We start from the raw sequence: 16152 nt of genomic DNA on the forward strand, positions 1-16152 counted from the left end.
ACATGAACAGAAGGACAGCACCACAGCAATTGTGAAAAAACAGCTCCCATATTTATTCTGCCATCTGCAACGTTTCGGTCCGTGGACCTTTTTCAAGCATAGTGAAAAGACAATACAACCACCATTATATACCCTTAGGCCAAACCCATTAATTAACAAGCAACCAATGGTGTGGCTCCATACACCTGGAAAAAATACATCATAGTGTAACATACATATACACATATAAAAACAGTCCCACATTGCCAGCCCCCTATATATACTAGCCGCTAACATAGTCCAACTACCTCTGATCGCTCGCCGTTATTATATCACACTCATAAATCCCCAATAAGTCCCCAAAGTCCACAATGCAAACAAATATCACTCGCACCAATCCGGGTACTGCATCCACGATCGTCATGGCATTGTGGGCGTGTTCAGAACAGGAGCAATCCAATCAGCTCCTAAATCTTAGATCATGTGATCGACATATGCCCAGCATGCAGCGCTCCTCACCGCATTAGTTCATACACTGCTGGTCCACATGTCAGTAGTAAACAAACACCGCCCACTCTTGTCCAATGGTGCACATTGTACTGCGCATGTCCGTGACATTATCCCTGTCCGTAGCTCATATGCGCATGTCGCAGTCCCGGACTCCAGCACAATCAGCACACTGAGTCCATATAGTCGGCAACTGCGCATGACAGAGGAATTCTCCATAGATCTCTTCATGACAGATGGCTCCAGTGAGCGGTCCCATAGCGCTATAATGACGGAATCCAGCATAGTCAGCACACTGAATCTATTTAATCGGCAACTGCACCTGACACAGTAATGCTCCATAGACATTTCTCCACTGGACGCCTTATATATTTATCCCCAATATCGACTATTCCTATATTATTACTTAGCAAATGCTAAGCAGCTTGAGGCTGGGCAAGTACCAGCATGGGAGACTGGCTGGGAATCCCTGGTACCAAAGGTGTTTGTGATCTATGTATGTCCTTGCAAGGAGTTTGATACGGACTGAGTTTAGGTTATCATGATGGTTGTTTTTTTCTGTATATGTCGTCTCTCATTACAGGCCCATATGAAAAGATGTAAATATTTAAAATGACGGATCACATAATATAGGAATAGTCGATATTGGGGATAAATATATAAGGCGTCCAGTGGAGAAATGTCATATTGTATACCGTTGTATACTATGGACCTGGAGTGGAAAAAATACTATACTTACCTATGAGCCTGGATGTACTTTTGCGCGCTGATTGTAGCGCTATGTGACCGCTCACTGGAGCCATCTATCATGAAGAAGTCTATGGAGCATTACTGTGTCAGGTGCAGTTGCCGATTAAATAGATTCAGTGTGCTGACTATGCTGGATTCCGTCATTATAGCGCTATGGGACCGCTCACTGGAGCCATCTGTCATGAAGAGATCTATGGAGAATTCCCCTGTCATGCGCAGTTGCCGACTATATGGACTCAGGCTACGTTCACACTAGCGTTTCCCGTTTTGCGTCGTGTTTGCGTCGGGCGACGCAGCGGCGACGCATGCGTCATGCGCCCCTATATTTAACATGGGGGACGCATGCGTCTTTTTGTGCTGCATTGTGCGACGCATGCGTCTTTTTTGCCGCAAGCGTCGGACCAAGAAAACGCAACAAGTTGCATTTTTCTTGCGTCCAAATTTCGGCAAAAAACGACGCATGCGTCGCAAAACGCAGCGTTTTTGCATGCGTTTTGGTGCGTTTTAGCGTGCACAACGCTAATGTGAACGTAGCCTCAGTGTGCTGACTGTGCTGGAGTCCGGGACTGCGACATGCGCATATGAGCTACGGACAGGGATAATGTCACGGACATGCGCAATACAATGTGCACCATTGGACAAGAGTGGGCAGTGTTTGTTTACTACTGACATGTGGACCAGCAGCCTATGAACTAATGCGGTGAGGAGCGCTGCATGCTGGGCATATGTCGATCACATGATCTAAGATTTAGGAGCTGATTGGATTGCTCCTGTTCTGAACACGCCCACAATGCCATGACGATCGTGGATGCAGTACCGGATTGGTGCGAGTGATATTTGTTTACATTGTGGACTTTGGGGACTTATTGGGGATTTATGAGTGTGATACAATAGCGGCGAGCGATCAGAGGTAGTTGGACTATGTTAACGGCTAGTATATATAGGGGGCTGGCAATGTGGGACTGTTTTTATATGTGTATATGTATGTTGCACTATGATGTATTTTTTCCAGGTGTATGGACCAACACCATTGGTTGCTTGTTAATTAATGGGTTTGGCCTAAGGGTATATAATGGTGGTTGTATTGTCTTTTCACTATGCTTGAAAAAGGTCCATGGACCGAAACGTTGCAGATGGCAGAATAAATACGGGAGCTGTTTTTTCACAATTGCTGTGGTGCTGTCCTTCTCTTCATGCGCTTCTGGATTTACCTACTGGGATGAATCCCCTGGTGAGGACGTGCACTCTGCTGTCCATAGAGACATTGCCATTATAGGGTGCGTCTTTACTATTAATATTTGATACTTGCATTGCTTTAGTCCCAGAAGCGTCTGCTCGCCGCTGCCCAGCACTGACTTCAATGGCAGAAGGAGGAATGCAGCAGTAACTCTTAGCACAGAGTCAGACTGAGCGAGACGCTGGGATCGACGTCTCTGCTGAGCAGGCTCCAATGCAGCAGGAGAAGAATGGGAGACCGCAGCGGAGATGGCCCGAGATTCCCCCTGTGCAGAGGCAGTAACTCGACCCCTAACATAGTCTATCAAGTAAAGTGCTTAGTGCTTAAACAAAATCTCATACAGGCCATGTATTACACATGTGCTCCCACAAGTAAGGTGAGAGTCTCCAATATAACAGTCATAGCAGTGGTCACACCTAACAAACAGGAGAGACCCACGCTGCCTAATCAGGTCATACACCCCTTTCATTTATGCAAATTTAAACTGATCTCCTGTTTGTTAGGTGTGACCACTGCTGACTGCTATATTGGAGACTCTCACCTTACTTGTGTGAGCACATGTGTAATACATGGCCTGTATGAGATTTTGATTAAGCACTAAGCACTTTACTTGATCGACTATATTTGAGTCATATATTCTGAATATTGACCTTCTATATGATACAAGTTAGCGTCACAGTGTAACCTTTTTTATTGAGGAGAAACGTATACATATACAGTCACTTTGTTGGATATTGTTGAACGTTTGCATTAAGCTTAAGTCTCTTTTTCAGTTAAGATATTTGGGTAATACATTAAGTGACCTTTTGGGAACACCTAAAAGTAAGGTTATAGGTTGTGATTGACCACCTTAATGTATAGAATATGTGTTTCCAAGTAATATGGTCACTATATATAATACTATAGATTACAACCCTATTCGTGATACTTTAGCCATATGATTGGAAAACTGATGAGACATTCATCTTATATGTAGGGATCTACTACACGGCTGGGCAGCTGTATTGTGCATTTGTATCTTCATCTTTTTAAATGTTATACTTTTTTTTAGTTGTACATCATTATTAATAAAGTTATTGGAATTTTATTACTGGCATATGCTCCCCGTTTGCTTCTGTTTGGATTGTGTATAGGTGTGGGAAGCGCCACAGTTTAGGCCCCCTTTGCGTATAGGTGTGTTTTTTTCACAAGCTCCATCTGAATCTGTGGTTAAAAACCTATGTATAAATTGGAGGCATAGTGTGACCTATGAGTAGTCCATAGCCAAGCTTTTATTGACGCATACATGGGCTATTTCACTAGAAATAAAACATTTGTTTCATGACTGTTCCATGTTTTCTTACATCATATTGTACATAATATCATTAATTTACTGTATTCTATTATTCAACAACATTCTGATATGAATAGTGTTATAAAAATAATAATGGAAGAGTGGAAGTAAACTTTGTACGTTGTGTCAAGGCCACAAATGATGAAAACATTGATCATTTGCTTAAGGTTTGTACCTTACATTGCTGTATTAAGTTGGACATTTGCCTAATCATTGACTCTTGTTTGCTGACATGTTGAAAGGGGTAAAGGTGATTTATCCTTATGGTAACCATGTATATAAGTTAGCAGGGAATATGAATTATTTGCTGGGTACAGTGACCACAGTGAATATTGTGAGAGGTGAACAGACCAAGTTTTCATCTTGCTCCTTCTTCCGGGAAGGATGAAGGTCTCTACATTACTGTTGATTTCCATCCAGGTATTCTTAGCTACTGCTGGGCGATCTCGTGGTAATAAAGAACCAGAGATAACTTCCATTGCTTGCAATGACCCTGCTGTAGAAGCTGTTGCTGATTTGTCTTTACGTCAGCTAAATGCCAACCGAAGAGAAGGGTCTGTGCTTGGACTAAAACGAATTTCCAACGTACAACAACAGTTCAATGTAAGTATGATATAAATCTGATCTACAATATCAATACTTACTGTCAGGGGTGGACACTGACATATATCTTACATAGTCTCCTTTTTTATGTATATTGCCGTCATTTATTACACAGTGCCTCTTTCGTTATGTACAGCTGCATCTCTTACATATTGGATTATATAGAGCCCTGTTTTTATTACATACCATCCTCTCGTTAGAAAATATAATGAAGTGACTGCTGATGGAGCATCGTAAAGCTTCTTTTCTAATGGAGGACCTGATAGACTGGTTGTCTGGTCACCGTCTGCTCCATCAGCTGTCATTTTATATTCTAACAAGACAGGGGACTAGGTAATAAAGAGAGTGCACCGTAAATAACAAGAGTACACTATGTAAAAGACAGTGCTGTACAGAACAGAAAAGGAAGCTATATAATAAGGGACGACACCATATATAACTAGAGAGGATGGTGCGTAATAAGGGATGCTGTTATACATATTAAAAGAGGAAACTATGCAACTACAGATGGCACTATACATAATAAGTGAGTACACTATATACTAAGGGACTATGCTATACATAATAAGTACACTCTATACTAAGGGACTGTGCTATACATAATAAGCAAGTACACTATATACTAAGGGACTGTGCTATACATAATAAGTGACTACACTATATACAAAGGGACTATGCTATACAGAATAAGTAAGTACACTATATACTAAGGGACTGTGCTATACATAATAAGGCTACATTCCTGTATCCATGTGCAGTGTCGGTGTGCTGCCCACTTTTAAAGATGCATTGAGCATGTTCTATTCTGATCCTGAAAATTGGATCACAATAGGACATTCTCTAACCCTCACGGATCTCACTCTCAGATCTGTGACTTTCATGCATGTGTGAATGGACCTATAAAACTCTACGAGTCTGTGTGCTGTCTGATAAAAAATATGGAAGCACACAGACATTTCACACAAATGTGAGATTGTAGAATTAGGGATATTACAGATAACATTGTTACTCCAAGTCACACAGTGCAGATACAGAATAATATTTACATCCAGGCACTTACCGCTGATGTATTGTCTGATAAGAGACGTTTTCTGCTTTTTCTTCTCCATCTAGTGAGACCTTCATGTTGACATATCCCAGCTAAGACTCATCTTGTTACGATGATCTTCAAAGTCCAGAAAATAACGAGGACACATACACTGTATACATGCATGTGTCTCCCCACTGAAATCGGATATGTACTCCACCATTTATATACTATTAGCCAAGCACCATTAAAAATATAAAGTGATGACCAGCACTGTGCACCTTATTAACTATAATCTCTCCAACCCAATAATATAAATTATTCAGTCTGTGGCTCTCCCCAATTAACTGTAAGGCTATGTGCAGACGGAAAATATGCAAGGTTTTACAGTGCAAGCAAAGTGAATGAGATCCCTGATGTCTCATATTTTTTCCTTGCAAATTTGCAGCAGATTAAAATCTGCATAATGTCAATTCTTGCAGCATATTTCACCCATAATAATGAGTGGGGGAAATGCGTAACAAAAGCATGGCAAAAACGTTGCAAAAAAATAACACATTAGGACAGTATTCCCCAACTCCGGTCCTCAAGAGCGACCAACAGGTCATGTTTTCAGGATTTCCTTAGTATGGCCCACAGGTGATAATTGCATCATCTGGATAGGCAAGAATTCCATGACCTGTGCAATACTAAGGTAATCCTGAAAACATGATCTGTTGATGTCTCTTGAGGACCAGAGTTGGGGAGCACTGCATTAGGATATGTAGCAGAATTTTCTCCTGCAAATCCTCCACATGTGCACATAGCCTTAGTCTCTCTCTTGTTTCCCCCATTCATTATGTCCTTGATAGCATCATAATGAATTTGTATGTGGGAGAAAATGCTATCGGGTACCGAGCATCCTCCTCCTCCCAATTCATTGCAAGTTCCTGACAGCGTCTTCTCCCACCTTTCAGTTCATTATAAAATCTTCTATGCACCTTACCCTCCCACTCCCCAATAAATTTTAAGTCCCGATAGCATCACTGTGTGTGAATTGTGAGATGGGGGAGGACGCTATTGGGAACTCAGCACCCTCCTCCACCACCCAAATTATTTTACTTATATATCTAACATCCTCCTCTGCTTCCTCCTGTTTATAAGTACATTATAAGTCCCCCTTCCTCCCATCCCAATTCCCCACATCCCTCATTGTCCTCCTCCCCCCACCTCCATCATTGACCTCTCCACCACACCCATCATTGTCCTCTCCCCCACCTCCATCATTGCTCTCTTCACCACCTCCATCATTGTCCTCTCCACCACCTTCATCATTGCCCTCTCCAACACTCCATCATTGCCTTCACCCCCACCTTCGTCATTGCCTTCTCCCCACCTCCATCATTGCCCTCTCTCCACCCCATCATTGCCCTCTCCACAATCTCCATCATTTCCTTGTCCACCCCTTCCATCATTGCCCTCTCCAGCACCTCCATTATTGCCCTCTCTCCACTCCATTATTGCCCTCTCCACAACCTCCATCATTGCCCTGTCCACCACTTCCATCATTTCCCTCTCCACCACCTTCATCATTGCCCTCTCCACCGCCCCAATTATTATTCTCCCCATCACCTTCATCATTGTCCCCCAATGTACTGTTAAAAAAACACACCACCACTCACCACTCTGCAAGTTCCCCCGCAGCTGCAGCATCATCATTGCCAGCAGCTCTCTGTCTGACACAGGCACGTGCTGATTGCTGATGTCATACAGCCGCGTGTCTATTAGACAGAAAGCACTGGAAGGAAGCAATGGAGGGACCCCTTCCCTCCACTGCCATGTTCTCCTGCAGGCAGCGGAGCTGCAGGGATCACCACACATGAGGGCAATCTGGCCAGCCCCCCGGAGCCTCGAGGCCAGAGAAAGGCCAGATTGCCCTCATTATTAGCTGCCCAGCAGGGGCCCCCTCCATCTCCGGGCCCTGATGGAGCTGCACCAGCGGTGTGTTCACCCCTGCTTACTGTATAATGCAATCCCTGCATGTTCATTGGCTGTCTAATACGCGAAAAACATGCGGGGTGGTGACTTGAGCATGCCGCTCGAGCACCTGCGATACTTAATTGAGTAATGAGTGCACCCAAGCACCTTGATGCGCGACACTCGCTTATCACTAGTGTTTTCATATTTGGTCAGTAGTCCAGTAGACAGTTTTGACAATATATATATATATATATATATATATGCACAGTATATATATATATATATATATACCCCCTCATTAAAGGTGCTCATAATGCCAAGTGCCTGCAATGCCTCATGGCTTACTTGGTAATTTCTATATAAATATGGACTACTTCCTGAAATTCTTCTTAGACATTGGTGCATCAGTGTAACTCAGACATCAAACAACATTGGATAATTTTCATGTGACCTAAAATAAACTGAACAAGAAAAACAGTACTTTGTCATCTCTCTCATTACTGTAGCCTGTATGTATCCAACACGGTACCAATATATATATCTTTCCTGTATGTATCCATACACATTGAAACGTCTCCAAAATACAACCCCTTATCCAGACCAGATTGCCTATGAGTTTTTCCCAGTTCTATATTATATAATATACATACCGACAATATTTTTTAAGAAGGGCTGTGCCACCTAGAAGGCCACTTTTCAATGCAACTTTTGGTAGGTCATCTCAAGGATGTTTCACTTGTAAATCTTCTGAATAAGAAAATAATCTGATAAAGGTAAATTGTGACCACACTGTTCTAACTTAATAATTGAGACTTCCTAGGCTATGTAAGCATGACCAAGTCAAGGCCTGCGACACTTGCTATGTTGTGACACAAAAATATTATTTTTTATTTAAAGGAGGAGAATGGATTTGTATTTTATCTGACCATGGATGTTTTGGAAACTCAATGTCACGTACTGAGTCGAGAACTTTGGAAAGATTGTAGGGCCAAGCCTCGTCATGAAGCGGTAAGTGCATCAGGACAATCATTGTTTCAGTCTTTATTTAACAACCAAAGAATGATATACTAAGTACTAAAGATGCTTGGCATGAAGAGCTTGAGAAATTTTGACACGGAGCAGTCATTAGTAGTGGTACTTTGTGTAGATTTTTTAAAATCTAGGTGGATGTTATCAGCATTTTCTCTGGGGGAAAATACTTCTCCGTGTATGATGCTGACCAATCATAAGCAGGCTGTAACACTCAAAGGAAAGAGCTTGTGTCCACCACAGCTTAGGGCAGATTTCCCTGTGTTTGAATTCTAACCTCCTGCATGAGAGTGTTGGGGGAGGGGCAGTGCTGCTGAGTTTAGCTATGTCACACTAAAAACCCCTGTTACAGCTACCAAGAGGCTGCAATCAGCCCGAGAACTGACAACTGGCTCAGCAATGCATCAGTGCTGAACTGGCCTTCAGTCAGTGCTAAGACTGGTTACAGCTGCTGCTCACTATGTACGGAACAGTGACTAAGCCACACCGACCGCAACTGAAAGTCGTAGGCTGCTGGGAGAAAGAAAGTTAATTTCCTACCATTAGCCTTGCCTTCATTGTGGCAGCTGCACAGCTTTAGACTGCTATTAACCTGCAGATTAACCCCTTATCTACAGGTTTATAGCATTTGGGGACATGACACATTCTCTTTAATTTGCAATAGCAGTTGAATAATTTTGATTGTAACTGAAACTATTATCATGCTCCCATAGCCTTTAAAGGGTGAGTTCATTTTAATTATCTTATTTCCATTGGGTTCCTTTATGTAAACATAAGAAAGTCAGTCCCATATCTTTCTGGATATGAAAAGACAGAGTACCCCTTTACCTTGTGGTTCAGAAACCTCTTCTTATTGAACCTTTATTCTGGAATGCCTTGGCTGTGACAATTAAATAAAAAGATGGTCATTCCTGAAATATAGCTATGTATTTTGACTTGCCCTTATACATGCACACTCAAATCTGGGAAGTGTGTAGGTTTGCTTTAACGGCTTGTCCAGTCTTGGCACGAAAGTCTGTAATCATGTAGAACTGTGAATTCTCATAGCATGCCTGGATCAGCGTGTCATGATTCTCCAGGGCTGGTGGTGAGACTGGGCGGTCATGTGATCACAGGTATGGGATATGCATACTTTTGGCCGCATTCATAGAGTGACTACAGTCTTTTGTGCCAAACCTGGACAACCCATTTAAAAGGGAACCTTTCACCAGGTTTGGCCGATATGAGTTACAGCCACCGCCTTTCAGGGCTGATATACAGCATTCTATAATGTTGTATATCTGTCCCCGATCTGACTTGTATGCAAAGAAAAATTACTTTTATTATACTCACCTACAGGGTGGGGCGGTCCTGTCCGAGACGTGTCGCCCTTTGTGGTCCAGCGCCTCCCATCTTCTTGGTTCGTGTGGATGACGCGTCCTTGCATCATCCACACAGGCTCCCCGTCATCGCGCTCCTGCACAGGTATACTTGTCTGCACTGCTGAGGACAGAGCAAAGTACTGCAATGCGCAGGTGTTGGGCCTTTCCCGGCACTGCAGTACTTTGCTCTGCCCTCAAAAGGGCAGATAAGTACACCTGCGCAGGAGAGCGATGCCAAGCAAACTGTGTGGATGATGCAGGGACGCGTCATCCACATGAAGCAAGCAGGAGGACGGTGGTAGTAAGAAGATGGGAGGTGCTGGACCAAGAAGAGCGCACCCCTTGGACCAGACCGCCCCGCAGGTGAGTATAAAAATAGTGATTTTTCAGTTTTTCCGGGTCGGGTTGGGGCTTATATACAGCATTATAGAATGCTGTAGATAAATCCTGAAAGGCGGTGGCCACATCTCATATCAGCCTAACCTGGGGACAGGTTCTCTTTAATTAGAAAGAGAGAGATTGCCCAATGCTAGACACTTCTGGTTGTGCTTTTCTCCTAACTGAAGGGAGATACAACATGCTCAATCCTCCTTTCCACTCCAAGCAGAAGTAAGGGTTCAATTGTATTTCTCCTGTTGTGAATTCTGTTGTCGAACTCGGTGAGTTCTGTCTATGGGCTCCCTCTGGTGGCTATGAGTGAAGCTGCTGCTTCTGAGGTTCCTTACACAGGTGACGTGGTTTATCCTTTGGTTGGCTTCTCTATTTAACTCCACTCAGATCGTTACTCCATGCCAGCTGTCAATGTTTTAGCATTGGTTCAGTTCGCTCCTGGATCTGCCTGGTGACCTGTCTTCTCCTGCAGAAGCTAAGTTCCTTATTGTTATTTTTGCTCATTGTTTCTTTGTCCAGCTGGTTATCCTGATTTTGTCTTGCTAGCTGGAAGCTCTGGGATGCAGAGTGGCACCCCCGCACCATGAGTCGGTGCGGAGGACCCTTTTGCACACTCTGCGTGGTCTTTTGTAGGTTTTTGTGCTGACCGCAAAGATTCCTTTCCTATCCTCTGTCTATTTAGTAAGTCTGGCCTCCCTTTGCTGAAACCTATTTCATTTCTGCGTTTGTGACTTTCATCTTTACTCAGTCATTATATGTGGGGGGCTGCCTATTCCTTTGGGGAATTTCTCTGAGGCAAGGTAGGCTTTATTTTCTATCTCTAGGGCTAGCTAGCTCTGAGGCTGTGACGAGGTGCCTAGGGAGCGTCAGGAGCGCTCCACGGCTATTTTTAGTGTGTGCGATAGGATTAGGACTTGCGGTCAGCAGAGCTCCCACATCCCAGAGCTCGTCCTGTATGAGTTTAACTATCAGGTCGGGTGCTCCTAACCACCAGGTCATAACATTCTCCTACACTTTGGGGAATATTTGTTAATCTAAATAGAATTATATTATTACTGCTATATTAGCGAAAAAGTACTTTTATGACATGCACAATATTTATGACACAATTTTGACACTTAATAGTTAGTGTTGAGCGATACCGTCCGATACTTGAAAGTATCGGTATCGGCCGATACCCGAAAAATATCGGATATCGCCGATACCGATATCCGATACCAATACAAGTCAATGGGACATCAAGTATCGGAAGGTATTCTCATGGTTCCCAGGGTCTGAAGGAGAGGAAACTCTCCTTCAGGCCCTGGGATCCATAGGGATGTGTAAAATAAAGAATTAAAATAAAAAATATTGATATATTTACCTCTCCGGCGGCCCCTGAACTCAGCGCGGGTAACCGGCAGGCTTCTTTGTTCAAAATCAGCGCTTTTAGGACCTGAGAATCACGTCCCGGCTTCTGATTGGTCGCGGGCCGCCCATGTGACCGCCACGCGACCAATCACAAGCCGCGACGTCACCGCAAGCTATTAACGCGCTCATTTTTAAAAATGAGCGCGTTAATGGCTTTCAAAGACGTAGCGGCTTGTGATTGGTCGCGTGGCGGTCACATGGGCGGCCCGCGACCAATCAGAAGCCGGGACGTGATTCTCAGGTCCTAAAAGCGCTGATTTTGAACAACGAAGCCTGCCGGTTACCCGCGCTGAGTCCAGGGGCCGCCGGAGAGGTAAATATATCAATATTTTTTATTTTAATTCTTTATTTTACACATCTCTATGTATCCGATACCGATACCCGATACCACAAAAGTATTGGATCTCGGTATCGGAATTCCGATACCGCAAGTATCGGCCGATACCCGATACTTGCGGTATCGGAATGCTCAACACTATTAATAGTATATGTACAAATAGGGAGCAAGGCCTTGCTGAAAATGGGCATGACATGTTGGAAAAGGGGCACTGCTGTGTGACACAATGTGCCAAAGTTGTGACATACATTTCTGGCAAAAAGTAAGGCAATCAGTAAATGGTAAAATTAATTTACCAAACAGTGTGGACCATTTGCATAGATTTGGCGCATTTTAAAATCGTCTAGTCCAAGTTTACATTCTCTAAATATTAGCCAGCATTAATAAACATGCCCCAATGTGCATTGTCAACTGTTGCAGAAATAGGTAAGTTTGTCCAATACCGATATGCAGAGAACAGTTTCACTGATAACTTTTAAAATCCTGCATCCTCTAAAAATAAGTATTTTCAAGGATAGTTACCGCCATATAAATGTATTAAAACATAACTGAAGTGTAGCTCCAGGGATAGTGTACTGCCTGGTCTGACATTGAATGTAGAATGCATGTTAGGCAGCACAGTCCCTGACACAACCAAACAACGCTCAATGAGTAATATGCACAGGTCCTAGTATTTAAAATATAATCCATACACCATACTTTCTGGCTCTCCATACTTGATATGATTGGGTAGAAGATTATCCTTGGAGGTGGACATTAATGCAGTTATATATTGCCATGAGCCTCTTTAAATCTTAGAAATTCAGCTAACTTTCTATTCAACTGTCCATTCCATAGCAATATACATTATAACTGTTTGTTTGTGGCAATCTTACTTTTTATTCTTCTTTATGGCAATTCTAAAATCTACATTATTGTTACAGGTCTTTGGACAATGCAAAGTGATATTCCATTTGAATAAACCCAAAAGAATTGCTTTTCTCCAAAGCTATGATTGCACATTGAGTCCAGGTACGACTCTTGACTAAAACAGCAAAAAAAGATACAATATCTGAAGGGTAGCAGCCATGCAACTGGCAGAAGGCCGTGTGGCCTTAAATTTGTCCTGTTAGAGTTATTAGAGAGGATGGTGTAGCAACAAGAGAAGGCACAAAAATAATGAAGTATTAGGGTTATTGGATAATGTTAGGAGTTAAATTGAAAGGCGCTAAAGCTGTACAGATGGCTATCAGCCGAACCATGTTTCAGGAAATCGTTCAGCCACCACTTATCACAGTCGACTCTACTGTTCTCTATTGGAAAGCCTCTGTCTGACACATTGGCCAGCAGCCAAACATCAGTCAGCCAGCACCCACATACACATTAGACAGTAGAATTATGAAAATTGTCTCTTCAGAGAGGAAGAGAACTAGAACTCTGGTGCCACCTATTGGAAGTAGCAATCCTAACAGTCAATGTTGACCCTTTAACGAGCCTTGTCACGTGACTTAGGATAATAGCCAAACCACAATCTCAATTTGCAGACCTGTGTTTCGGGGTACTGTCCTTCGTCAGTGCAAAGTGGAGATCTAGTTTGGCTCAATTTGCATAAATAGCATATTTCCCAGAGGAGCATTGCAGCTTTAAGTCTCCTCATCTCGGCATGCTTAGCATATCAATCTCCACAAGGAGAAACGATACTTCTTGGATATCGGTCAGACGCCTCTCATATAGCCAAACCAGATCTCCACTTTGCACTGACGAGGGGCAGTACCCCGAAACACAGTGTCTGCAAATTGAGATTCTGGTTTGGCTATTATCCTAAGTCATGTGACAAGGCGTGTTAAAGGGTCAACATTGACTTGTAGGATTGCTGCTTCCAATAGGTAACACCAGAGATTTAGTTCTCTACCTCTCTGAAGAGACAATTTGCATAATTAGTATATTTCCCAGAGGAGCATTGCGGATTTAAGTATCCTCATCTCGGCATGCTTAGCATGTCAATCTCAGCAAGGAGAAACAATACTTCTAGGATATTAGACAGTAGAACAATCTTGTCCATATTGGTGGGTTTGTTCCTCATTAGTCTAATTAATATGGGGCTTTAAGAGTTAATGAATATGTACAGATGATATACAAAATGTACACATCCCTGTTAAAATGCGAGGTTTAGCATTTAAAAAAATCATACCAAGAAGAATAATTTCAGAACTTTTCCACCTTTAATGTCTAATGTGTACAATTCAATTAAAAATAAACTGAAATCTTTTGCTGATGAACATAAAAAAAATAAAATAATGTGGTTGAATAAATATGTGCACACTCTTAAACTAAAATTTGAACCTTGGAATTTCTGACAGCATTCAGTCTTTTTTTGGCAGTAGTCTTATCAGCATGGCGCATCTGGAATTGACAATCTTTGCTCACTCTTTCTTGCAGTAGTGCTCCAAGTCTGTCAGACTGTGGGTCTGGACTTTGGCAGGGCCATTCAAAAACGCTTATATTCCTCTTTCAAAACCATACTTTTGTTGATTTGGAGACAGAATTAGGGTTGTTGCATGCTGAAAGGTAAAATCCCACTTAAAGGGACTCTGTCACCTGAATTTGGCGGGACTGGTTTTGGGTCATATGGGCGGAGTTTTCGGGTGTTTGATTCACCCTTTCCTTACCTGCTGGCTGCATGCTGGCTGCAATATTGGATTGAAGTTCATTCTCTGTCCTCCATAGTACACGCCTGCGCAAAGCAAGATTGCCTTGTGCAGGCGTGTACTATGAAGGACAGAGAATGAACTTCAATCCAATATTGCAGCCAGCAGGTAAGGAAAGGGTGAATCAAACACACGAAAACTACGCCCATATGACCCAAAACCAGTCTCGCCAAATTCAGGTGACAGGTTCCCTTTAATCTTCAGCTTTTTATTAGAGGCAGACAGCTGGGGGCTGGTATTCTCTGGCTGGTAAAGGGCCATGGATATTGTTTCCCCCCCCAGGTTAAAAATAGCAACTGCCCAGAAAAGGTGCATCTGTTGGATATGCCAACTCTGGCGCTTTACCTGGCTCTTCCCACTTGCCCTGTAGTGGTGACAAGAGGGGTCATATTTGTGGGATTGATGTCACCTTTGTAATGTCAGGAGACATGAAGCCCATGGCTTAGTAATGGAGAGGTATCTATAAAACACCTATCCATTACTAATCCTATAGTTACATTGTAAATAAAGACACAGCCAGAATAAAGTCTTTTATTTGAACTAAAACAAAACACTTTTTTTAAATTTAAAAATAACAAACACAGTTATAATTACCTAACGCCTAATTCCAGTGAGTCCCTCGTCTCCTGTAATAAAACAAAAATAAAAAATCAACAATATCCCTCATCTGTCCCTTGTTCTGTCCCACATCATAATCCATGTTTGGAGGATAAACAGTTTTCAAGCTGGGCAATGCCAAGATGCAACCGTCCAGGCTGAGAACCACTGGTAAATGAGCTGCTGCCAGCACAGAGTCAGTGACTAGCGGAGACATCACTGAGGCTGCGTTCCCAGCCGGCAAATGAACTGTGGTGCGATCTCAGTGAGATCCCCACAAGCACCGTGAGAAAGTCTCATGGTGTAGAGGCGAGTTCAAATTCACTGCAGTGAAATTATTCCAGTGAACTGTGGGTTCGGGTTCGGGTACTCTTCTGGAACCTGAACCCGAACTTTATGTAACTGTTTGGCTGAACCCAAACATCCAGGTGTCTGCTCATCTCTACTCCTGACTGACAACTTTCAACAATGAGATCCCTTTGCTATGTTGTAAGCTGTTTAAGGACTATAACTTTTTTAAATTAAAATGCAACTAAGAAAATGTCAGAAAAATCCAGTTAGAACAGCAAAATTTTATATAGAGTTAGGCCATGTGCACACGCTGCGGATTCCGTTGCGGAATTTTCCGCAGCGGATTTGATTAAATCCGCAGTGCAAAAAGTACTGCGGATTTATCACAGTTTTTTGTGCGGTTTCCACTGCGGTTTTAGACACCTGCGGATTTTTAATATGGAGCAGGTGCCAAACCGCTGCGGATTCCGCACAAAGAATTGACATGCTGCGGAAAATAAACCGCAGCGTTTCCGCGCGTTTTTTTCCGCAGCATGTGCACAGCGGTTTTTGTTTTCCATAGGTTAACATTGTACTGTACACCACTTGGAAAACTGCTGCGGATCCGCAGCAAAAACCGCAACGTGTGCACATACCCTTAATGAGAGTCATTTTA

The 16152-nt window shown here is 42.8% G+C and overlaps 1 protein-coding gene across 2 annotated transcripts in view; it reads left to right on the forward strand.

Annotated features, from left to right (window-relative positions):
• LOC138680808 (fetuin-B-like) overlaps window positions 1–16152 on the forward strand; it is a 95094-nt gene that overhangs the window by 60803 nt on the left and 18139 nt on the right. The window contains exons 2-4 of one of the 2 annotated variants that reach the window (XM_069768058.1): window positions 4227–4409; window positions 8293–8403; window positions 12846–12933. In XM_069768058.1, coding sequence (XP_069624159.1) covers window positions 8323–8403; window positions 12846–12933 — 169 coding nt within the window. In that variant the 5' untranslated portion in view covers window positions 4227–4409; window positions 8293–8322. The remainder of the gene's footprint in view (window positions 1–4226; window positions 4410–8292; window positions 8404–12845; window positions 12934–16152) is intronic. The other variant, XM_069768056.1, reaches the window with a different exon arrangement.

Source organism: Ranitomeya imitator, chromosome 5 (genome assembly GCF_032444005.1).
Source record: "Ranitomeya imitator isolate aRanImi1 chromosome 5, aRanImi1.pri, whole genome shotgun sequence".
Classification (NCBI taxonomy): domain Eukaryota; kingdom Metazoa; phylum Chordata; class Amphibia; order Anura; family Dendrobatidae; genus Ranitomeya; species Ranitomeya imitator.